General features: G+C 36.6%; 1 protein-coding gene across 4 annotated transcripts in view; it reads left to right on the top strand.

The window, feature by feature from the left end:
• Positions 1 to 27,465, top strand: part of LOC121370006 (inositol-trisphosphate 3-kinase B-like) — a 133,994-nt gene that overhangs the window by 77,309 nt on the left and 29,220 nt on the right. For all 4 annotated transcript variants that reach the window (XR_005957655.1, XM_041495094.1, XM_041495095.1 and 1 more), the window contains exons 2-4: positions 8,699 to 8,801; positions 21,133 to 21,273; positions 25,048 to 25,175. Coding sequence is in view for 3 of the 4 variants with exons in the window: in XM_041495094.1 (XP_041351028.1) it covers positions 8,699 to 8,801; positions 21,133 to 21,273; positions 25,048 to 25,175 (372 nt within the window). In the remaining variant the exon portion in view is untranslated. The remainder of the gene's footprint in view (positions 1 to 8,698; positions 8,802 to 21,132; positions 21,274 to 25,047; positions 25,176 to 27,465) is intronic.

Raw genomic sequence — 27,465 nt, forward strand, 5'->3', positions numbered from 1 at the left:
AAGTCTTGGTTAGAGCATATATAAAATCATTTAACTGATTTTTTTTTCACTAAGAATATACATGTATTAAAGTAAACATGTGCCACTCAGTTTAAAATACCTATAAAACTATTTGGAAAGAAATACCATGTGTGGAACATGATGAAAAACAGGACAATAATATGTGCAACTGGTTAACTGTAAGTCACCAAGAATGATCTTCAGTTGTGAATATTTATTAGAACCTGATCATCAGGTTATCGTCATCTTCCACTAGTCGGCCAGTGTTGTGTCATCCTCTGACTGCCGAGGGGGGGGGAGGGGGAGGGGTAGGGGCGGTGAGGCATGATGGGTGAGGCGTGACAAGTGATATACCGGCTAACAACGGATGACCTGATGATTTGGGGCTGATGACCGACGATTTTGGTTACACTTGTCACCAGGGTACCTCGATCATTGTGTAATGTAAACTGGCCTTTAGAAGTTCTATTGAGTTGAATTCTGAGTTGCAGCCATGTATATGATGAGCTATCACATAGGCTGATGGCTAATTTCAGGAGCCAGGATCTATAGCTCTATTGGTAGAGTACCGTACTTGCATGAGGTTTTGGATCATAGGATTTGGAACCCCATGGTAGACCTTTAACCAGCCTCAGTGACGCAGTGGTTAAGCCATCGGACTACAGGCTGGTAGGTACAGGGTTCACAGCCCGGTACCAGTTCCAACCCAAAGAAAGTTCTTAAGGGCTCAATGTGTAGGTGTAAGGCCACTACACCCTCTTCTCTCTCACTAACCACTAACTAACCCAGTGTCCTGGACAGACAGCCCAGATAGCTGTGGTGTGTGCCCAGGACAGCGTGCTTGAACCTTAATAATTGGATATAAGCACAAAAATAAGTTGAAATGAAATGAATGGTAGACCTATTCTTTGGGTTTTTTTTTTCCTGCATCTAATCTTGAGTTATTTGATATGCTTTTCGACTATTGATTAATTCCGATTTAAAATCTCATTAATAAGACTTGTTGGCAGCAGCAGCAGGTGGTGTAGATCATGGGTTCAGGAAGGAAGGAAATGTTTTATTTTACGATGCACTCAACACATTTTATTTACTGTTATATTTACGGCCTTTGATGTACCATGCAGTCGTGGTGCACTGGCTGGAGCAAGAAATAGCCCACTGATGGGGATTAATCCCAAACTGATGGCGTAACAAGCGAGTGCTTTACCACTGGGCTACGTCTCGCCCCCATCATGGGTTCAGATTTCCATAGTGGGTAGAGTGATGTAGGGCATTCATGTGAAGTGTTTATAGGATCGGCTGCCCTTAGTGGACACATCAGATTTTTATGCCATGTCCATAAAGTGTCCTATAAATAGTGTATCATGGACTTATCCAGGCATTATGACTAACCAAGCATATAGGCCCTAAAATGCAATCCCTGCAATTAGGGGCAGGACGTAGCCCAGTGGTAAAGCGTTCGCTTGATGCGTGGTCGGTCTAGGATCAATCCCCGTCAATGGACCCTTTGGGCTAATTCTTGTTCCAGCCAGTGCTCCACAACTGGTGTAGCAAAGACCATGGTATGTTCTATCCTTTTTGTTAATGGTCTTTGTGTTACTTTGTTACAAAGTTAACCTGTAAGCCAATGTGGTTATTGGTCTTTGTGTTACTTTATTACAAAGTTAACCTATACACCAATATGGTTAATGGTCTTTGTGTTACTTTGTTACAAAGTTAACCTATACACCAATATGGTTAATGGTTTTTGTGTTACTTTGTTACAAAGTTAACCTATACACCAATATGGTTAATGGTCTTTGTGTTACTTTGTTACAAAGTTATCCTTTACACCAGTATGGTTAATGGTCATTGTGCATGCTGTTTGATTAATTTGCACAGACATGTGGTTTGTGTTTATTGATCTTCTTCTTGCTCACTGCTAATTATCCTCATGAGCTTTAGAAAAAAATAACTAATATGCATGCTGCATCTAATCTTGAGTTATTTGATATGCTTTTCGACTATTGAGTAATTCCGATTTAAAATCTCATTAATAAGACTTGTTGGCAGCAGCAGCAGGTGGTGTAGATCATGGGTTCAGGAAGGAAGGAAATGTTTTATTTTACAACACACTCAGCACATTTTATTTTCAGTTATATGGCATCGGACATATGGTTAGGACCATGCAGATATTGAGGAAAGAAACCCGCAGTTGCCACTTCATGGGCTATTCTTTTCGATTACAAAGTAACACAAAGACCATTAACAGACAGGATAGTACATACCATGGCCTTTGTTACACCAGTCGTGGTGCACTGGTTGGAGGGAGAAATAGCTCAATGGGCCCACTGACGGGGATTGATCCCAAACCGACTGCACATCAAGCGAGCACTTTACCACTGGACTACATCTCGCCCCCATCATGAGTTCAGATTTCCATGGTGGGTAGAGTGATGTAGGGCATTTATCTGAAGTGTGTTGGTTCATAGGATCGGCTGCCCTTAATGGACACATCAGATTTTTATGCCATGTCCATAAAGTGTCCTATAAATAGTGTATCATGGACTTATCCAGGCATTATGACTAACCAAGCATATAGGCCCTAAAATCCAATCCCTGTAATTAGGGGCAGGACGTAGCCCAGTGGTAAAGCATTTGCTTGATGCGTGGTCAGTCTAGGATCGATCCCTGTCGGTGGACCCATTGGGCTATTTCTCGTTCCAGCCAGTGCTCCACAACTGGTGTAGCAAAGACCGTGGTATGTACTGTCCTGTCTGTCCCTTGCTGCTAATCGAAAAGAGTAGTCCATGAAGTGGCGACAGCGGGTTTCGTCTGTCAATATCTTTGTGGTCCTTAATCATATGTCTGATGCCATATAACCGTAAATAAAATGTGTTGAGTGCGTCGTTAAATAAAACATTTCCTTCCTTCCTTCTTCCCTGCAATTAAGGAAGTTACCACTGCAAATAATTTGCTGTGGAAAAATAATGTCCACGGCTATTTCCACAGCAATCTTACTGTTAATTAACATGTTTGCAACTCTGGATTGTAAGTAAATGTGAATAATTAGTTTGTTACTTGTTTTGTTTGCCAATATGCTGTAAGATTTATTTATACCAGTGGTGGTATTCGTGGACATACATGTAAGGATAATTCTGTGGTGTCGGACGTAAATTTCAGACATTTCAGCCAAGCATTACATAAATGTATAAAAAGTTTGATAACTTTTTATTATTATACATTGCAAGAACCAACTAGGGCACCATTGTCATATATAAATTTTATTCCATTATTATGTCACTTTAGGTGTACAGTGAAAAATATGCATGGTGTCGGATGTATGCACACAAACTGCAATTTTTCACCCACACATGGTTATGTCTAAATCTCTCTAAATATTGTGTCCTATTCCTATAGGGTAGATGTTTATCTGTATATCATATGTAAAAACTTTGTTTTAATCACACACTAAAACAATAGAGACAAACATTCTTGGTGTCAGATGTAAAAAAAATTGGTGTCTGATGTATTTATGTGAAATCTGTTTTCAGTTCACAAAGTATATTTTATTTTTAATAATAAGGAAAAAATACATCTTGAAAAAAATTTCCCAAAATAGTCCACTGCAAAAAGAAAAATGCCTCAGAGAATGAAAAACTCCACAGCATTACCAATTACCACGGCCAATTGCAGGGGTTGAAATGGCACTGAAAATTCCCAGTTTGATAGATGTATTTTAATAATGATGCACTGTATGGTTCATTGGCCTATAAAGCATCCCAATTATCACTAAATTACACTAATTATTCCTATTGTGTAGACATATAGGACCTTGACTAAAAATTGTTACTAAATCCCTGCTGCTAGCTACATGTATTCATGAAGAAATCTTCAGGAATAAACCTATGTAGAGCAGGGCTCAAAATGGCCTGTGGTGACCAATGTACCCTTTGGGCGACTTAAATATTAAAACATAATGGCGTTAGTCGCCCAAATAATATTATTTGGGCGATCTTTTTTAGAGCTATAACACATGAGCCACTATTAATATTTGTATTGAATATATTTATTCCACATTAAAATCTTGCTCATGGTTCATGGTTCGCTTAACTTAATTTGCCAACATCCATTATTATTTTTTGGGCCACCCTATATTTTGGCGACTTTCGAGCCCAGTAGAGACAGCAGGTCCCATATCGGCTTTGGAGTCCTTAAATAACATTCCTTTCTTCTTTTTCCATCATATTCTCTCTCTTTTGGAGGAGCAGTGGTATTGGTAGCTGATTTTGGAAAAAAGCAGTTTACAGAAAATTAAAAATGTTTCTTAAAGTGGATAGGGGTGCATATTAAAAATGGCACTTGCTGCACTATCAGTTTTCAATAAATTGATCAATTTTGTTGTAAATCAGTGTACTTGCAGTTCTGTGAAAGTTGTGCTAACCTTCAGACCAAAACTAGGAATCAGTTACCTTTGTTAAGAGGCCATCTTATTATCAGTGGATTATCCAGTATAGTGCAAAGTGACCTGCTACGGTATGAATTAACCACCTGTCTTAAAAGGCCACCTGTCATAATATTTTAAAGTGCTGTTTTTGTGGTGTGACCTTTAATGCTTAGGGGGGTTAACAGGGGTGGGATTTGTTTATATGAATCATTGTGTCTGTCATTCATTCTTTCACAGCTGTTTAAACTGTATTTTGTTGATAATTTTAGAATCTTTGTATATTGGCATCATTTACCATTGTTTCACTCCCAGTAGTCTCTGTGTTTTTAACACTGTGGTATCATTAGCCATACATCCATCCATGCAAGCAAGCAAGCAGGCAATCAATCATAGGCCACTTCACTATTCTGCCAAATCATCTAATGTAACACAAACTGGCCTGTATTAAGCAGTCACCTAAAGGGGGCAGGATGTAGCTCAGTTGTATAGCACTTGCTTGATGTGCGGTTGGTCTGGGATTGATCCCTGTTGGTGGGCCCATTGGGCTATTTCTCGTTCCAGCCAGTGCACCACGACTGGCATAACAAAGGCTGTGGTATATGCTATCCTGTCTGTGGGATGGTGCATATAAAAGAACCCTTGCTGCTAATCGAAAAGAGTAGCCCATGAAGTGGTGACAGCAGGTTTCCTTTCTCAATATCTGTGTGGTCCTTAACCATATGTCCGACGCCATATAACCCTAAATAAAGTGTGTTGAGTGCGTCATTAAATAAAACATTTCTTCCTTTCTTCCTTCACCTGTCCTAAAAGGCCTTCATTTGATGAGTTACCATTTGTGACTGCATAACAAAGGTTTGACTGTAATTTATGCTTTTATTAAAGTTTTTATGACTCTTTTAACAGGAGAGGTATAGAAAATCATGCTGCAATTTATTGTCCTCTTGGCACTTGATCAGTAATTGTGTGTACAAGCACTACAGACCAAACTTTTCTAGTGTGTTTGTACTGACTGGTGTCAATATGGGTGTGGTCTGTTAAGTATACGATTTCAATCATTGTTGAACTCTCTATAGTGAAATGTGATCTGGAACAAGAGAGAAAGGTAGAGGCAGATAGAGAAAAAGTTGGGGGGGGGGGGGGGAGGAAGGAAATGTTTTATTTAACGATGCAATCAACACATTTTATTTACGGTTATATGGCGTCAGACGTATGTTTAAGGACCACACAGATATTGAGGGAGGAAACGTGCGGATGCCACTTCATGGGCTACTCTTTTCGATTAGCAGCAAGGGATCTTTTATATGCCCAATCCCATAGACAGGATAGCACATACCACGGCCTTTGATACATGAACCAGTCATGGTGCACTGGCTGGAGCGAGACTTGTTTTACATGCCTCTATCCACTAGGTGTTTTGCCTTCACCATAGTTTGATACCCAATAACCGATGTATTTTTCGTACTGGGGTGTCATTAAACATTCATTCATTCATTCATTCATTCATATCCACTAGAGTTCAGGCATGTTTCCCTAGGGTCCTACCCCTGGCAAGGACAGTGGTTTGACCCAGGGGAGAAGTGAAATGTGATGTTAATGCTTACATTTATATACTGCTGAACCCAGAGAAGTGTGTAGGATCGTGGGTATTGAGGGTGGGGGAGACATTTTGTTCAATATCACATCACAATTTGCTATAAGTTTCAGAGATTGTTACAAAATTCCAAAATATTAAGTAGGCTACTAGTTGTTGTCTTAAAGAGATGGGGAGAGGGACATAGCAGTACACATGATGTATATAGGTTTATTACCCATATGTGCAGAAAGAAGTGGGGAAAGAAAAATGGTCTTTCCCTTGGGAAAGACAAAACCCCCATTTCTTCCCCTAGATACATTTTGACGTCATAAACAGTGCTTCACAATAGGTGGTTAACTGTGTGTAAGAATAGTTTCCACAGTGGCAGTCATGTCAACAACTAAATTATATCATCAGTGATACGTACATCACAGCTATGATGCAGCAACGCTGTCTCTTTTTCTCAACTTCCAAACTTGTTTTCAACAACAGTATCATTTGAAAACCTTCCATAAAATGATAAATTTGATAATGGGTAATATATAGAATACCCAACTTTTATATGAACCATCCCACAGACAGGATAGCTCATACCACATCCTTTGATATACCAGTCGTGGTGTAACAGGTTGGAATGAGAGTTATTTCGATTCATTCAGGCTTTGAGAATCACTAATAGTGGAAAGGGATTAGTATCGGCAAACACTTTTAAAGAAACCTAAAATGCTACTAACAATATTCCTTACAAAACAGTTTTATGTGTACACATTTAGGAAGGTGATATGAAACAAGTATCGTATAAAATGTTCATAATAGTGAACATCCTCTTAAAGGAACTTTCATACATGTATGGCAACTGGGTGTTTTTTGTTGTAAATCTTTCATGATTACAGAATCCAAGTTGGATGGTTTAAAACCTGAATAACAGGTTGGCACGGTCATGCGATTGCACAGACTTACACAATTTTAAGAAAGATAATAAATAATAAACAGATATTATAAACAAATGAATGAATGTTTATTAAAGGCACCCCAGCACAAAAATACATCAGCTACATCTGTATTTGATTGTTTGTTTATAATTTTGCTGGGGTGTCATTAAACAAATTTCATTCATTTGTTTACAATTTCTAGTATTTTTTTCAATCACCAGTAAGGTCAAGTGTGCTTGAAACTATTTTGAATCTTATGTCATCCATTTTAATTGATCGTGTAACTACACTTTGGGTTTTATGTCCTCCATTTTAATTGATCATATAATTACACTTCAGGTTTTATGTCCTCCATTTTAATTGATCATGTAATTACACTTCAGGTTTTATGTCCTCCATTTTAATTGATCATGTAATTACACTTCAGGTTTTATGTCCTCCATTTTAATTGATCATGTAATTACACTTCAGGTTTTATGTCCTCCATTTTAATTGATCATGTAATTACACTTCAGGTTTTATGTCCTCCATTTTAATTGATCATGTAATTACACTTCAGGTTTTATGTCCTCCATTTTAATTGATCATGTAATTACACTTCAGGTTTTATGTCCTCCATTTTAATTGATCATGTAATTACACTTCAGGTTTTATGTCCTCCATTTTAATTGATCATGTAATTACACTTCAGGTTTTATGTCCTCCATTTTAATTGATCATGTAATTACACTTCAGGTTTTATGTCCTCCATTTTAATTGATCATATAATTACACTTTGGGTTTTATGTCCTCCATTTTAATTGATCATATAACTACTTTGGAACTTGTGCATTTTGAGCGATAATATTAAATAAATGTAAAAATATTTTAATTAACAACACACTCAGCACGTTTTAATTATGGTTATTTGGCTTCGGACATACATGTATTTGGTTAAGGACCACACAGATAATTATGAGAGGAAATCCTCTACCACCAGGTAAGGGATCTTTTTTATGCATTATCCCACAGACACGAGAGTATGATCCTTTGTAACCAGGTGTGAAGCACTGGCTGGGTAAAAAAAATACAGTAGAATCTCATTGGGTCGAATTTTAAAGGGTTGAATACACCGCAATGCTCGAACCAAGAATGAAGTCCCGAGTTACACTTATGTGTTGGTTAGGTCAAACTACCCAATAAATCGAACACTTTCTCGAGCACCGATGGGGTTTGAGTCGATGGGATTCAACTGTATTTCGATAGACCCACCGACTGGGATCAGTCCTAGACTGTGGGACCACATCAGGCGAGCACTTTACCACTTGGGATACGTCCTGGACCTGTTGATCATATTCAAAATAAAACCACTACTACATGTATGTGTGTCCATTTAATTTCCATAGATACATGTATACAGTGAAACTCCTCTAAACCAGACACCCTTGGAACCAAGTAAAAAGTCTGGTTATAAGAGGTATCTGGTTTAGAGAGGTTCTCTTCTGTACAGATATTTAAAAGGGGGCCGTGAAAAATGTCCGGTTTTAAGGGGATTCTGGTTTATAGAGGGTCTGGTTTTGAGAGGTTTCACTGTAGTTAAAAATTACATTTTACATTTTAACTCAAGATTCAGGATGTTTTATTTGTAATATACACCATGTGAGATGTGTATAAACTGTAGCACTATAATTTAGCTAGTCTTTTCAATATAGACCAACAATAATTTCGAAAGTATTAACTTTTTAAAACATGATTTCCTTTTCATACATTTTGCTTTTATTTTTACAGCAAAGTTCATGGAAGAAGATACGTGGTATTATAAAATGGTCCCCATTTGTCCAGGTTTTCAAGAAAAACAAGTATCCTTGGATACAGTTAGCCGGACATCAAGGTAACTTTTAAAAGCACTGACCCTAGTTTTAACCCGTAAAAATGGACACTAAGTGTGGTTAATCTACAAACCTGTAGCACATATTTATAAAGTTAAAATAGAGTGAAACAAGAGTCTGTGATGTCACTGCTTAACTGTTATGTCTCAGACATACTTGCATTTTTTAAAATAAGTTAACTCAAGGTTTTCTATCTCAATCAGGGCCTCAGTGACCAGTGCCCCAGTGACCAGTGACAGTTAGAATTGTGTATATATTAAAGAAATAATATTACTAGCATAATCTGACATTTCTACCTTGTTGTTAATGTTACACAGATGACAGCTAGTATGGTATTTTAACTATTTAAGGTTGTCCCGTAGCTGTTAATTAATCTCTCCTTTCAGGACAGTGAATTTGTAAACATGTTTATTGCACAAGTTATTTCTAGACTGATATTAAATATTTGATATGGACCATTCCCTTTACTGCATGATTTAGTGATTTTTTAAAAATGGATTTCCACTGGTCATAAAAACAATGCAATATACATGTGTAGGTATTTGGGGTTCTATCTCTTAATCTTATATGCTTCCAAATCAGCCTAATATCCCCAACTGCTATGTCTTTTCTTTTCTCATTATAGCATAATTTTCACCAATAATTATGGATATCTCAAAACACCAGTTATCTCAAGCTTTTTTTAAAATTATTTTTTTAAAATATAATCCCACTGCCCCCTTTCCTTTCTCTCCTTTGAATTCCATCTCATTTCTTCTCGATTTGGCAATTTCTATCTTTCAACTTCTTTTGCTGTCCATCTCCACATCCCAGTCCTTAATTTAACTGTTTCCAACCAGGACATTTGTTTGTCTCTTGTGGCTAACCATGACACACACCTGCCGTTGCACATCAGCTTTAGTTGTGAGCTTAGTTAAACCATTTCGGAGAATGTTCAGTAGTTACTTCTGGCATTGTTAAGAGGCACTTGTAACCACCTACTATTCTCTCCTACTACCGGTGGTCATTAGTTAGTGCCATGGGTCAGACCAGCTTTATTAGAAGCAGAGGATGCCAGGGAGTTACACAGAAACTGCACCTGTGGTATCTCAAGCTGTTTGGTGTAGTCTCTTCAACACTGAGATAGCAAGGTTTGACTGTATACAGGTAAAAGGCTCACAATGGAACACATTTTGTTTTAGCCAGTTTTCTGATATGTAGAGTATTTCCTTGAACATGATTCAAAAGTGGTTAATTTATAGAACATTTATAAGCCAAAGACTAAATGTTGTAGCCACTTTGTATGAAAATTAACAATTGGCTATTTTGGCAATGGACAGGTTTAGCCCTGATGTATATTTAAATAAATTAATATCTTTATACAAAAAACACATTGGGCTATTTCTCATTCCAGCCAGTGCTCCACAACTGGTGTAACAAAGGCTGTGGTATGTACTATCCTGTCTGTGGGATGATGCATATAAAAGATCCCTTGCTGCTAGTCGGAAAGAGTAGTCCATGAAGTGGGGACAGTGGGTTTCCTATCTCTATATCTGTATGGTCCTTAACCATATGTCTTGACACCATATAACCATAAATAAAATGTGCTGAGTGTGTCGTTAAATAAAACATTTCCTTTCTTTATACAAATATACAAAAAAAAAGTGTCTGTGTGGCTCAAGAATCTGTGTCTGCTAATCAATTTATGAAAATGAATATTTGTGCAACACTCTCAGACAGACTGTTACATGAAAGGCCATGGTATTTGCTCTACTGTCTGTGGGTAAGTGTATATAAAAGATCCTTTGCTAATAATGAAACAAATTTACTGGTTTCATCTGAACACTGTCAGAATTACCAAATGTTGGACATCCATTAGCTGATGATTAATTAATCAATTTGCTCTGGTTCTGTCATTATTAAACAAAACAATTATTTTTGATTTGTTCAACAAAACCTCAGTACATTTTAAAATATATGGCCATAAAATTAGGTTTTTAACATTGTTGTTTTATAAACACTTATTTTAAAGGTGCAGACATTAGTTTAAGCCTGTGGAAATGGACAGTAAGTTTAGTTAATCTACACACCTACATTTAGATACGGTTATAACAGAGAAAAGCTGAAGTTTGTGATGTTTAAACGTGAAAATATCGTCTAAAAATAAACTAGAGCCTGTCTCAATAACCATTACTTCTCAGACGAACGTGTGCTTTTTAAGAATTGTGAAAAATGCATTTTGGGTTATTACAAAAACCAGGATGACCAGAACTACTTCAGATGTATAAAAATTAATATTCTAAATAATAAAATGTAAGTACTCCTAATTTAAATGATTAAAAGCAGCTTTAATATTGAAAAATATGTCGTAGTGGTCATAGTGTTTAAAAACTAAGGTCCGTCCCTTTAACACTTGGTCAAAAGAATAATTAAGAGAAATGAAACCTGTTGCCCTCACATATACATGTAGGCTATACCTACCAGAAATAACAAAGGATCTATTATAATAGTATGTACTGCGCTGTCATATATATATATATATATATATATATATATATATATATATATATATATATATATATATACTGTGCCAAATAAGTTGAGAGAGGCTCAATAATGTGTGTGTGTACCAGCCGCATTGATGACAGCAGTACATCGTTGTCTCATGCTTCTAATGAGACCATTAATCTCAGGAACAGTAATTGCATTCCATTCCCAGTTCAGAGCAATTTGTAGGTCATGGACATTAAGGATATGAGGATGGTTTTCGCGTACCCTACGGCCCAGTAGGTCCCATGCATTCTCAATTGGGGACAAGTCAGGGGACTTTGGTGGCCAGTTCAACACTTGGATGTGGTTCCGCTCAAGAAGATTAGTGGTTAGCCTAGCGGTATGTGGTCTAGCGTTGTCATGTTGAAACAGAAAGCCAGGATGCTGCTGCAGGAATGGAATGACCACTGGTGTAATGATCTCGTCGCAGTAATGTTGAGCAGTCATGTTTCCGTGAATGAAAACGAGATCTGTTTTACCTCCACCATGAATGCCGGCCCAGACCATGACGCTGCCACCGCCATATCGGTCATGCTGAATGACATTGTCTGCATCATATCGTTCTCCCCGTCGCCTCCATACACAACGCCTACCATCCGCAAACTGTGAATAATGTCTGATCCCATTGTCTGCGTCGCCAGTGTTGGTGTATTCTGGCCCATCTCAGACATTCCTGAATTGAACGCGCTGAACAGCAACAACAGGGTGACGTGCTTGTAATCCAGCAGCATAGAGACGGTTACGGACAGTTTGAGTATGAATTCTAGTGCCTGTGGTTTGCTGCAAAGTGCGGGCTAAACGAGTACTTTCAAACCTATCTTCCCTTGGAGTAGTTAATCGTGGTCTACCAGAATGTGGTCGATCTCGCACTTGCCCAGTTTGGTGTACGCGTTGTCGGAGTCGTGATATGGTACTGTCATGAACACGAAAGTACTGAGCGACGTTGTGTACGCGTTGGCCGGCGTTAAGCCGTCCCATTGCTTCATGACGTTGATTTTCCATTAAGCCAGGACGGCGACCCGTTATAACAGGATAAATTCTTCCTTTTGTTTTTGGATAATGTTGGTTCTGTGCATCAAAATGTGATTTCAATACATCCGTATTGCACGCGCTTCTTTGACAGCACGAGCGCACCGCATTTGCATGTGCAGTACACATAGCGGCGTGCGATATGACAAATGGTGTTCTTTTCATTACCCAAAGGGACAGGGCATATGCAACTAACATATTACCAAGTTTTATCACTTTATTTTAATTTATTTGGAAGCAACAGTCATTTACAAAAACTTGCTAAACTTTTTGGTTAAGTATATAAATATATATATATATATATATATATATATATATAATCTATGTATGTATATATATATGCACTTTCCCACAGATAGGGCAATACATACTAGTAGCCTGTAAGATACCAGTCATAGGGCATTAATTGGGACAGGGGACAACTGAAGTTGATTGATCGTATGCATATAATTATATTGTCTGCCACAATAAACTGAAACCTGTTACCAGAAGTTCTGTTCAACCTGTGACCCATAGAACATCAGGTCAGTGTATGTTGTCTGCAGTAATAAAATTAAACCTGTTATTGTGTTGAACCATCCTAGGTGGTGCCATGGTTAAGACATTGGACATGAGGCTGGTAGGTACATGGTTCGCAGCCCGGTACCGGCTCCCAGAGCGAGTTTTGGGTACTCAGTGGGTAGGTGTAAGACCACTACATCCTCTTTTCTCTCAATAACCACTAACAACTAACAATTAACTAACCCACTGTCCTGGACAGACAGGCCAGATAGCTGAGGAGTGTGCCTAGGACAGCATGCTTGAACCTTAATTGGATATAAGCACGAAAATAAGTTGAAATGAAATTGTGTTGAACCTATGACCCATTGAACATCAGGTGAGTGCATGTTGTGTACTGTAATATGATAGATTGAAACCTGTTTTCAAACTACAGGTATTTACTGTTTAGTATTCGAATCAAAGGATACTGTAATACAGGTTTTTATCATTATTCAAAGGGTAGCAAGTTATAGCTATGAACCTGTGTACAAGCCATTTGTCATTCTGTGAATTAGATAGGCCAATAAATAACCTGTTGCCTGTTACCATAATCACCCTACGTCACAAGCACAATTACTGCTACCTGTAAACAACCAACAGATGGTCAACACCTTAGCTGCATGTCGCTCTGCTGTTTTCTCAGTTATCAGCTAGTCCTGTGTACTATCATTTGATTACATCTGACACCTCTTGTTGAAAGTTGGTAAACCACTTAATGTGAATGTAAAACACAATATAGTCAATAACATGATAATAATTACATTGGCACTGAAAGGAATCTGTAATCATACGTGCACGTCAATAAGTCAACAAAGAGCCCATTGTTAGGAAGCCATGTCAAAAACCACTGACCGGTCTCGGTGGTATCGTGGTTAAGCCATCGGACATAAGGCTGGTAGGTACAGGGTTCGCAGCCTGGTATCGTCTCCCACCCATGCAGAGCGAGTTTTAACGACTCAGTGGGTAGGTGTAAGGTCACTACACCCTCATCTCTCACAAACCACTAACAACTAACCCACTGTCCTGGACAGATAGCCCAGATAGCTGAAGTGTGTGCCCAGGACAGCGTGCTTGAACATTAATTGGATATAAGTACGAAAATAAGTTGAAATGAAATAAAAACCACTTCCAGATAAAAACTCTAGCCCAATAATATTAACATTTTCCGACAACCCTATCTCCCACTCAGACAAAATCCCATATAAAAGGAAATGCAAAAAATAAAGTACTGACTAAAAATGTGGAATTTATTTTATTCAGATTTCACATATATTAATAAATATAAAAAAGGAAATGCAAAAAATAAAGTACTGACTAAAAATGTGGAATTTATTTTATTCAGATTTCACATATATTAATTAATAAATATAAAAAAGAAATGCAAAAAATAAAGTACTGACTAAAATATGGAATTTATTTTATTCAGATTTCACATATATTAATAAATTATTAATAATTATAGTAACCATAAAAAAAATATTAACATAAGAAATAGTACCACATATTAGTTCTGTGTTCACCTAACCGTGACCATGGGAAACACATGGTGTCTCTGTCATTAAGTACTTAATTGTGCCCTCAGTCGCATTTCATTCCTTCTGTTTAACTTATTTTCGTGCTTATATCCAAGTGAGTATTTTTGTGCTGGGGTGTCATTAAACATTCATTCATTCATTCATTCATTCATTCATTCATTCATTCATTCATTCATTCATTCATTCATTCATTCATTCATCCAATTGAGGTTCAAACACACTGTCCTGGGCACACCTCAGCTATCTGAGCTGTCTGTCCAGGACAGTTGGTTAGTTGTTAATTGTTAGTGGTTAGTGAGAGAGGAGAGGGTCTAATTTAATTAAATTAATGCGAGTGACAATGGGCAGACTAAAATGGGACATGAAATTAATGTGAGTGGCCTCCATATGAAATATTACTTTCATAATAACACATGTCTGTGTGCTTCTTGGTTAAATCCAAGTTAGAGGTGTCTTCAGTGAGATGAACTCATTAACATGTCAGTGTACACATCAATTAAACTGAATCGTTTCAGCTTTTGCTGGACTATTGGACAATTAGTCTGTGTCGCCTACGATGAACTGTGCTCCAGTTGTTTTATAAATGTATTAGAATTTTAATCTTTATTTGTTTTAATAGTGTGACAAATAACTTGCTGGACTATTGCTGGTCTAAACACAGAAATAAATGTGTCATATTATTAATGCCAATAACACAAACTCACATTTTTCACATTAATTTCAGGATCTACACTATATAATATGCTTCCTACCAATTACTTAAAAAAAATAATCCAGCACTTATGCACCTTGAATTACATTTTGTCTGTTCAATACATAACAAGCATTACATCATGGCTTTGTCATTCTAGGTGGTTCAAATAGTATTTATTTTAATCAGACAGTTTTGTGGTTGAACAAACGTTTGTTTTGTTTAATGACACCACTGAAGCACATTGATTAAGTAATCATCAGCTATTGGATGTCAAACACTTGGCAATTCTAACACTTAGTCATTAGAGGAAACCCGCTACATTTTTCCTAATAGGTCAGATCAGGTCATAGGATTTTACATGCACATTCAGAGCAAACTGTTGTAGTGCACACCTGTCATGGGCACAGGTGTCCAGGACAGGAAAAGGGTTGGAGTGGTTGGGAGATGGGACTGCCCATACTGGCAGGTACAAGGGAGCACCAGCAGCCTAACCGGAGTCGGTAGCGGGCGGGATTTTTTCCTAATGCAGCAAGGGATCTTTTATATGCACCATCCCACAGACAGGATAGCACATACCACAGCCTTAGATATACCAGTTGTGGTGCACTGGCTGGAACGAGAAATAGGCCAATGCATGGGCCCACCACCGAGAATCCATCCCAAACCAACCGTGCATCAAGCAAGCACTTTACCACTGGGCTACATCCCACCCTTTTGTGGTTGAAGTCAGATTAGATAAGATTAGATATTTAATGACACCCCAGCTTGAAAAATATATGGTAAATCCAAAACATTAACTGTGGTTGAAGTTAGTCATCGAGGAAAATATTATACTGATAATAAAAACTTTCCTTGTTCCTTGTCAGTTTGCCTGGTAACATTCCCTGTTGGAGCATGTACACAAAGACTAAAAATACATTTTAAACCATCAAATACCAGGATATTTGTATGTTTGCATAGCTGTTTCATTATGTATTCAAGTGCAGGATCAAATAAGAATCTTATTTTGATGAATTGTAGAGCATGCATAACAAGTTAACATAAAATAGAATTTCACATAAATATACGAAATAGTTTTATTTTTTGTTTACTTGTTTGGTCAAATGTTTTCCAGTAGTTACTTAGATAGGTTGCTAGTAATGGTTGCCAAATGCTGAATCAGGAAGTAAAATATGCAATGTTTTATTTGCCAATTAAAATATAAAATATTTAAGTGTATATCTTTTTATTAGTCCACTTCCAGTCCAACCAGAGGGGACTATAGGTTTTGTCTTATTCCTTCTGTCTCTCTGTCCCACATATCATTTTCCAGACGTTTTCTTCAGAATGCCTTTAGATAATGAGCTGAAATGTTTTGTATAGCTTTACCATGTACTGTTAAACATTAATTTTGACTTTCACGACAATTTTACTCATTTTCCATGCAGTTATGGCCCTTTAACTTACAGTACTAGCTCTTAGAATTCTTGTTTAAGTATTGCTAAGTGGTCGTTAACAGATATCAAATTTTCGTGAGTGTACATTGTATAATAAACCATATCTGTTTTTGGTATTCCATTCCTATGTGTTCTTTCGTGTGTTTTTGTTGTGGGGTTTTTATAACTAGCAAAAAAATTATTTGGCTAATCTTTATTTTTTAATGTCATGTATGGTGATCTTTGCTGTACATTCGATGCCATAAAATAAAGAAGTGTTCTGCGGTTTGTTGATATATTGTAATGCTAGTATTGATGGATATACAGTGAAACATCTCAAAACCAGACCCTCCATAAACTGGAATTCCCTCGTAACTGGTTGTTTTTCATGGTCCCTAAGAGCCTAAGAGACCTTTGTGAATTAGGCCCCTGAAGTATAAATCAGGCTTAAGGGTATATTTATGCAGTGAGTGAGAGTAAATGAGGAAGAGTGAGCAGTAGTGTTTGAGAGAGGGAGTGAGCGACTTTTAACAATGTTCCATGGGTGGGGTGGGAGGTATGGGATCAGGGGTCTAATTCAAAAAGGTCTCTTAGACTCAGCTAGACAACAAAGCATCTTCTTTGCGAGTCTTTTTGCATTGCACTGCGATATCACAAAGTTGTGAGAGTTTAGTGAATTAGGTCCCAGGGCTTTAAATTCCACCAAAGCTGGGGTGGTAAAGGGTGGGCCCAATATTAGTGTGCACAATGTTAGTGTGCCCAGTGTTAGTGTGCCCAGTGTTAGTGTGCCAGTGTTAGTGTGCCCAGTGTTAGTGTGCCCAATGTTAGTGTGCCCAATGTTAGTATGCCCAAATGTTAGTATGCCCAAATGTTAGTATGCCCAAATTAAGTGCAAACATGCTAACATCAATACATTTCACCTCAAATTCAGTGGCATGTTAAATTTTGAAATTAGATTAAAATTACTAGTAATTTGAAATGCATTTCTGAATATGCTATTATTAGCATTACTGCACTAAAAAGACCTAGGTGTTATGAGGAAATGCATGGGCGGGTGTATACTGAACAGCATTACTTATAATGTAATTTTTTAACAATTTTTATTTCTATAAATGCTCTATACATGTCACAATAAATGTTAAAGTTATATTATTATACCCATTGGATGTAAATACATTGTTAAGTGGCTTGTTTGTGAAGAAGGGGCGAATGTTGTATGTAAGCGCTTTGTAATATTTGGGGTGTATGTTTTAGCATTAATGGGTGAGGAGGTCTATAAGGCCAACAAAAAAAAGTTGATCTCTAGTCAGACCAAAGTTCCAGAATTGATCTTCCTTGGTCCATCCTCAATGCCCCCCCCCCCCCCCCCCCCCCTCTTTGCTTTGTTACCCTAAATATTTTCCTTTACATTTTTCATATAGTCACGGCAATGGTTATGACTTCATCTTTTGGCCTCAAATATTTTTAAAACAAGCCATGCTACTCATTCAGAACAACAGGACCTATTTTAGAGAGAAATTAAAGACAGTTAATGGTCCAGGCCAGCATATAAAGCAAGGTCTATATCCTTGCTTGGACCACAGGGTTGAAAATCAGCAGTCGCCCAGTCGCCTGTGGCGACCTTTATTGGCTAAGGGTGACTAAGAATTTTACAAAAGTAGTCCATTGAGTGACCATCGGTTTTAGTCTGGTGAGTATGGTACCTGTTAAAAAAGAAACGCACTGAAACTGAATTGAATGACCAATGTGACAAAATACAACACGTCTCCGCTGGCGCAAACAACAGACAGCCACTCCCTAGAAAATCCTTTACTTGTGCTATTACTAGCATTTTTCTTTACCCCTATATTAAACATATTTAATCTGTATTATTTAATTGTAATTTGTAAAGAAACATTTTTATTTATAATGTCTAAAACTTAATAATATGTTGTTTAATATGACTTTTAACTTCATTCATTATGAAGTTACATGCCAATTCATCGTTTTCATTTTGACAGAAATGGACTACCAGGTATATACATTTTAATATATATATATTATTATTATACATTGTTATTAATCAACAAAGAAAATTCTAGTTTTGATTTTTGTTGTACAGTTAAATTGGAGGGCTAGTTGAATTTGAGAAGGGCCAGTAAGATTTTTCTTCAACTGGCCCTGCTGGCAACCATGGTTTTCATGTTAATTTTCAACCCTGGGACCATCAGCTGTCTTTAATTTCGGGCAAAAATCGACATCATACCGTGGAAAAAACCCCAAACCCAACTAAATGTTACGTGCAAGGGAGGCCAGAAAATTATTTTGTTTGGCCTAATTTTGACAAAATTGTATTTCTTAATATTTGAACAACTCTGATTAAAAGTGACTGAGTAAGAGTGAATAAGAGTAAGTTACATGTAGAAAAGGTGTATAGTGGCTGTATATATACCTTGTTGTTGACCTGTGTATTACCAGGGGTACCTATCTTGATTCCAAGTGTCATGAATTTGTCATGTTAAAGTGTTCCCTCTTGTATATATTTATATGGTTCTATGTGTGTGTAACACTGTGTATGTAGTGTATGTAATGCCTTGCATTGCTTCTGAACCTCAGACTTGTTTAGACAGCAGTAAAACATCAAGTCAAGCTATCCAAGCATTAAATAACCTTGCTCTGTAATGATGAATTACAACACACTTTAACCTCGTTTGACAACCGAATAAATGCATTATGCATTCTGTACATGCAGTCTGCTTGGGTGGCATTGTCGGTATAAGCCATGAACCTTATAATTAAAACTGGTAGGTACTGGGTTCCTATCTTCATGCCAGATCCTATCCCCAGAATGAGTCTTAGCAGCTCTTTGCGAAAGTGCAAGTATATAATAAGTGATATGTTGCAGGCATAAAATAATGTGCTTTTCTGGGGCCAGTTGTTCAAACAGAAATTTTCAAAAGCAAGCACTGAATCAACACACATGTAAATAATAATTGCATGAAAACATAATATCGAAACTTGATTTATGACAACCTAATTAAGGTATCCATGTACATAATCCAATCTGAAGTTTATTTGTATTTATGCACAAATAATTAAAAGGAAAATATTAGTCTAACCCAAGGATAAAGTTAGCTACATGTGTGCTTTTAATGCCCTGGTGTTGTTAAACAAAACACATTTTTTAACTTTGTTTAGATACAATTTTAATTTGTGGGTGGTGGATATGTACAAAATAATTGTCTCCCATCTCACCTGTGTCTTCACTTCTTTAACCGCCGTTATCATAATCATCAAAAGATGAAACTTCATGTATAAGACAGAAACAGAGAGAGAGACAGAGACACACACACACACACACAGAGAGAGAGAGAGAGAGAGAGAGAGAGAGAGAGAGAGAGAGAGAGAGAGAGAGAGAGATATATATATATATATATATATATATATAATATATATATATATATATATATATATATACATACACACACACACACATACACATACGCACACACACACATACACAAACAATGGGCTGGGGAAAAAAATCATTATCATCTTTGTTATTGCTATATTCAACCTTTTTAATCATCATATAAATACTACAAGTCCTCACACTTAAAGGAATTTTTTTTAAATCAGGGCAGATCATGTTAGTTTTAGATATAACACCAAGCATCTTTGATCACTCTAGTTCTGTACAAAAATTTCCATCCCAATTTTAATGTCACTCCACACATTTTATGGGTAAATTTAAGAAATTCATTGTTCTGGGGACTAGACTAGAATCATTATAGTCCCCATGAAAAAAAATCACTACCCCGTCCCCATGAAAAAAAATCACTACCCCCCCACCCCCCTCGATAGAACAATGTTTACGACAGATAAGTAGTAGTGACAGAAGCCTTTTTTTTATTATATGATTTACAACTCTAAAAATTAATGAAATGAAGTAAATAATATAAAATGAATTTTTGAAAATGTTCTTGCCTACATGTGTATCAGGGGTAAAGTGCTCGCTGGGTGTGCAGTTCCCCATTGGTGGGCCTATTGGGTTATTTCTCATCCCAGCTAGTGCACCACAACTGTTACACCAAAGGCCATGGTATGTGCTATCCTGTCTGTGGGATGGTACATATAAAAGATCCCCTGTTACAAATGGGGAAAAAGGTAGTGGCTTTCCTCTCTAAGACTATATTATATGTAAAAATTACCAAATGTTTGACATCCAATAGCCGATGATTAATAAATCAATGTGCTCTAGTGGTGTCGATGAACAAAAGAAACTTTTTTTTCGGGAAGCGCAAATAAAAGATCCCTTGCTGCCTGTCGTAAAAGAGTAGGCTATGTGGCGACAATGGGTTTCCTCTAAAAAACAGTGTCAGAATGACCATATGTTTGACATCCAATAGCCGATGATAAGATAAAAAATCAATGTGCTCTAGTGGCATCGTTAAATAAAACAAACTTTACTTTATCTTTTTTACCCAGCAAATGAAAATTATTTTAATTGTACTCATCAACAGCTACTTCTAGTTGTCATGAATTGGGTGTGTGTGGAGAAAGTTAATTTTAGGTTTTATCCATGATAATCATTATTGTTTTGTTATTGCAGGCAACTTCCAGGCGGGTGAGTCTGGTTCGGTGCTAAAGAAGCTGGACAAGAAGGAAAAGCAGTGCTATGTCAAACTGATGCTCGACAAACTGCGACCATTTGTACCAGAATACAAGGGAGATGTGGAGAAAAATGGCGAAAGTATCCTTTAGATGACAACTTGGCTTGTTACAAATAGTTCTCGTTCCAGCCAATGCACCATGACTGGTATACCAAAAGCCATGGTATGTGCTATCCTGTCTGTGGGATGGTGCATATATAAAATATCCCTTGCTACTAATAGAAATATGTAGCTAGTTCCCTCTTTAAGACTGTATGTCACAATTAGCAAGTGTTTGATATCCAATAGCCGAGGGGCGGGATATAGCCCAGTGGTAAATCGCTTGCTCGATGCGCGGTCGGTCTGGGATCGATCCCCATTGGTGGGCCCATTGGGCTATTTCTCGTTCCAGTCACCACGACTGGCATAACAAAGGCCGTGGTATGCACTACCCTGTCTGTGGGATCCCTTGCTGCTAATCGGAAAGAGTAGCCCATGAAGTGGCGACAACAGGTTTCCTCTCTCAATATATGTGTGGTCCTTAACCATATGTCTGACGCCATATTGCGACGACCCAGGAAAACTGGATGTCTGGTAAATGGTCAATTTACTAATGAAGGCAAGAGATCACCAACAAATATTCAACTTCATCAACATTTATTAATAACTAACAGATTTTAACAGGTTAACATCTCATTGAATGTATATGTATATGTCTCCTTTAGTAATTAAATAATCAATAATAGCTATGTACTAACACTAAATTATTCCAGGGCTAAATAACTAACAATATATTCTATTCAATGTATTTAACAGGTCAGGTGATGACCTTAAAAGACGAGTTCGATCGTCTACTAATACTTTGACCAATTAATTTCGAACTCAACAGATTGAGTCTAAAAAATACAGATAATGGATTTTGTACTAAAAACTCCTCCAACGCTTCACTAGAAAAATACTGTAGTCTACAAACAATATCTCAAATTGTTTATGTCAAAATACTAGTGCACTCGCACTTACTTCACTGGTACAAAACAATACAAACAATATCCAATTGTTTGCCTAATCAGTGTACATGCACAAGCCTCACGTGTGCACACACTATTCTTGTAATTAAACTTGTCACATAAATATCCACAATACCCGGGACCTACACCTTTATGTGCTGGGTATTGCTTACTCTATTCCCTAACTTAATTAATGCATAGTCAAAACATATTTCTATATCTTAACAAGTTTCATTTCATGGCCTAAAAATGAGTCTGGTCCTTATTTATTACACTAAAACATCTGCTAAATCTGTATTGCCAATTAATACACCAACCCACGAAATGGGATGAAATACTGACAACAACCCAACTGATTATACTATGACATGATTATGACCACACTATATGACGCGATTGACCAGACTAACAAACATTGGCTGGATTGCTATTTATACCCCCGCCACATTCTATGTTTGGCGTAATTCTGCTATTGCTGGATTTCCAGCCGCTTGCGGAATTTACACCGTACAATTCCGCCGATCCCGTCAATGGTTGGAACGGCAGAATTATTCTGCCCTTTATTGGATAAATTGCCAATAACGCTAAAATTAACTCTTTAAAATAATAAATATATTATTTTAGCTAACTATACTTAATTTTACATATTTTATAACTTTTATAAGACATTTCTCGTTCTTTAAAAACACATAAATACATAATCAGCTAAAAATAGCACTTTACCTTTGCAAGGTGAATATTGTCTGCAAAAACAGCTGTTTATGATGAGAAGTATTTCAGAACGAGGCTCTGGTGCCATTTTCGTATAACATACATGTTACAAGCTACTATTGCTAATCTTCGATCTTATTTCCACTTGGAAACTGATACCATCTGTCATACGGTAATAAATACCTGCATTAATGCTAAACAAATCTAATGATAAGTCGTATGAATTGTGAATAATTCAACTTGCCATTAAAATAAGTGTAAACAAGAATGTAAACTAACGTTATCGCTTGATTCTATTAAAGGTGCATTATCTTCCAATACGAACATCAACAATGATGCAGATATTATTTATAAGATACACTACTGGTAATGTCACACATTACCAAATCCTTACAATATAACCTATAACTGTAAATAAAATGTGTTGAGTGCATCGTTAAATAAATCTTTTTTTTCTTTTTTTCCCCAATAGCCGATGATTAATAAATCAATGTGCTCTAGTGGTGTCGTTAAACAAAATAAACTTCTTTTTTTCCCCCATCTGTGGGATGGTACATATAAAAGACCTCTTGCTACTAATGGAAAAATGTTTTCGTTTTTCTAAGATTTTTATTGTCAGAATTAGAAATGTTTTTGTCATCCAATAGTCAATGATTAATAAATAACAAATAGTTTGCAATGAATGTATTATTCTATCCTGTCTATGGGATGGTGCATATGAAAGATCACATGCTGCTAATCAAAAAGAGTAGCTCATGAAGTGGTGACAACATGTTTCTTCCCTCAATATCTGTGTGGTCCTTAACCATATGTTTGTCACCATATGAAATGAAATGTGTTGAGTGTGTCATTAAATAAACCATTTCCTGAATGCATTATGCGGACAAATTTACAGTATACATGTACATGTGATTTGCACTGGGGGTTTTCAACTGCTCACAAAGTATGTTGGTTATCTGGAAATCTAAAATGGCTACCATAGACCTGAATAACTTAAATTAAATGATACTCTCTGAAATGTAGATTTGGAATTAACCATCTACCAGTGGTTTCTATCACTCTTATAATGTATAGAAGGAAGGAAGAGAATGTTTTTATTTGACGACGCACTTAACACATTTTATTTATGGTTATATGGCAACGGACATATGGTAAAAACCACACAGATATTGAGAAAGAAAACCTGCTGTCACTACTTCAATGGCTACTCTTTTTGATTAACAGCAAGGGATCTTTTATATGCATCATCCCACAGACAGGATAGTACATACCATGGCCTTTGTTACACCAGTTGCGGAGCACTGGCTGGAACGAGAAATAGCCCAATGGGCCCACCGACATGAATCGATCCTAGATTGATCACGCATCAGGCGAACGCTGTTTATAATGTATAGATACCAAGCCCCGGCATGTGCTGTTCTTCATCTATAATCCGTCCCATCCTTTTATAAAAATGTTTGTTGTAAATAATTTCTGTTTGGTTTGACGTGAGAAAAAAAGTAAAAGTGTTTTGGAAATAACAAAAAAGGACAGTTTTTGTGTGCAATTAAAACAATAATCGGTTTAGAAATAAATGGGATGCAGGGGTGGCAATATGCTCATGGGTTTTCCTGAAAATGACAAATGCAGCCAGCGCTTTAGATTGAATAACAAATTAAAGGTAATTTTCTGCATATAGGTTTAACATCAAACATCTAATTAGATCCTTAAAAATATGCCCATTTTAAAATTCTAGAGAGATACCCTAAATGTTAATTTAAAAACTTGACAGTTAACAGCCTTTATCTTGAAAGTGTAGTATTTAGAAAGTTTTCAGAATTGTTGCCAAAATATTACTCAAAATTATTACCTCATTTTATTTTTACATGTTTTGTATTTTATTAGATTTTAGAGAAATTTAATTGGATTTTGAAAATTAAACTTTACTATATTAATCAGTGTTCAGGCATATCCTTCATGGACACAGCATTTGATTTTGGTCTATTAATTAAGATAAGGTGATGGAAATGTGGGAAGGAATATAATAAATATAAAATAAAAAACTCATTAAAAACTAAAATGAGATTTTATGTTATATACAGTATGTGGTCTAAACTTTGAGGTTTGGATTGTGATATATTGTCAAAGTAAACAGTCTTTATCCTTGACCAGACCTTGAATACCTCCAGCTACAAGACCTCCTGTGTGATTTTCAAGTGCCTTGTGTGATGGACATCAAGATGGGATGTCGGTCGTTTCTTGAAGAGGAGCTGGAAAAGGCCAGGATCAAGCCCACTCTTCGCAAGGTCAGTGTGTGATGTTTATAAGATGTTAAACAAGCTTCCATTTCTCATCATGTCAGAAACGGTGACGGATATCCACAAAATTAAGCCAATTATAGATTCTCCTGGATTTAATTGGATAATTTACAACAAATTGTAGCTTGATATCTTTATTAATAAATCATTCAAAACCAATTGACAGTCGTGAGTACAACAAATGTGTCAACGGGTCCTACATTTGATAAACCATAATTTTAAAACTAATTAGAATTTGGTTCTAGCATTTTGCATGCATGCATCATTTATATGATTGCACAAATGTTTAAAATTTCATAAAAATCACTGAGGGTCACCTGGGAAGAGTTCTGGATTTTGGTTGCTTTGGCGTGGAATGATCCTTTTATTCCCTCGTGAAATAATGTTCAGTTTAGCAAGTGACAGTGAAATAATATAAACATAATACGAAATGGTAGATAGTCTAATATCTTATTTATTACCCATAATGGATTTTAATTTATATCACAATTCATTTTACTGAAGTTCTAGTCGGCTAATAGTGCACCAGATAAAAATATGACTGAATCTAGAAAAAATTTCAACAGAAGGTTTTTTTTGTTTTATATTGTTTAGATGACCCCACTGAACATAATATCCAAACTCTATCCAAATCTGACACAGAGAAAAGTGCTCATTAGCATAAATCCAATATGGCCACCAGCATAAACTTTGAAGCCATATATTTCCTAAATGGTTGATTTTAGACCCCATAAATGTATTATAAGTAGATAGAAATATGATGCAAAGAATTAAAATATCTTGTTAAAAATATAGTGTGACACACCTATGATGTCATGACGCAAATGTGACATATGGCATCATCAAGACTCAAAATGGCTCCAGTAGATATGATACTATAATCATAAATTTACCCATATATTTACTAATAATGCTTAATCCTTAATGATGTAATATCACAAACGATAGGCAGGATGATAACATGCACTGTCAGGTTCGGACATAATGTCTTGGAGGAAAACAAATGTCTAAAATAATGCCACAAATTTCACATATTGTGCTATCTAAAATAATATCATCAGATAATTTATATTGTATTTGATCAACAAAGCAATTCAAATCATTGTATCTACAAAACTGGTTCCAGGTCAGCTACATGTATTTTTCTAACATCTACCAAAATAGTTTGGCTACGGAAAGAAAGAAAGAAATGTATTATTTAACGACGCACTCAACACATTTTATTTACGGTTATATGGCGTCAGACATATGGTTAAGGACCACACAGATTTTGAGAGGAAACCCGCTGTCGCCACTTCATGGGCTATTCTTTCCGATTAGCAGCAAGGGATTTTTTATCTGCGTTTCCCACATGCAGGATAGCACAAACCATGGCTTTTGTTGAACCAGTTATGGAACACTGGTCAGTGCAAGTGGTTTACACCTACCCATTGAGCCTTGCAGAGCACTCACTCAGGGTTTGGATTAAAAATCCCATGCCTCGACTGGGATCCGAACCCAGTACCTACCAGCCTGTTGACCAATGGCCTAACCACGATGCCACCGAGGCCGGTTTTGGCTACGGACACCTTTGGAATCACCACATACATGCTTCTGCGATTGATCTTGTCCAATCACATCTCATACCTACCGCTTGTGAGGAGTTCCGTGTTTTATGTTCAGAATTCTATCTTATTTTGATGACCGTCATCTCCAGTTTCTGGCTTCAGTCCATCATCTTTTCCCACTCAGATTAGCTAGCACCTAACAGTGTAGCTGATACTTGTGAAACCTGGCTGCTTCACACAAAAAAAACCCTTAAGTATTGTACTTTTCATATTATAAATAATATTGAGGATGTATGTCAATTACAAATTTCCTGTATATAAAATATAGATGAGAAATGTGCTCACCAAATTAACCCTCAACAAAATATTGTCCCAAACCAGATACAAGTACATGTACCTGTATTAGCAATCAATGTCTTCAAAATATAAAAGATTATCCCTTGGAGTGGCAGCTGTAGATTTTCTTTCCAACTATCTCTTTAGTATATATGTGATATGTCTGATGCTATACAAATATCACGCCCTCAGATTTCACAGAAATGCTCGTTTCTGGTACCATGTCGGTAAAATCACGGAACAGAAATTTCACTTCCCATGATTATTATATTAAGTATGATTATTCAACGAAAATAATATATATATAATTATTTAAAACCACCCAAAAAAACCAGTTTCCGATTGGTTCCCATGATCACAAGGCACAGAACCGAAAAAGTGTTTCCCGTGAAATC

The sequence above is a fragment of the Gigantopelta aegis genome, chromosome 4 (assembly GCF_016097555.1).
Source record: "Gigantopelta aegis isolate Gae_Host chromosome 4, Gae_host_genome, whole genome shotgun sequence".
Lineage (NCBI taxonomy): Eukaryota > Metazoa > Mollusca > Gastropoda > Neomphalida > Peltospiridae > Gigantopelta > Gigantopelta aegis.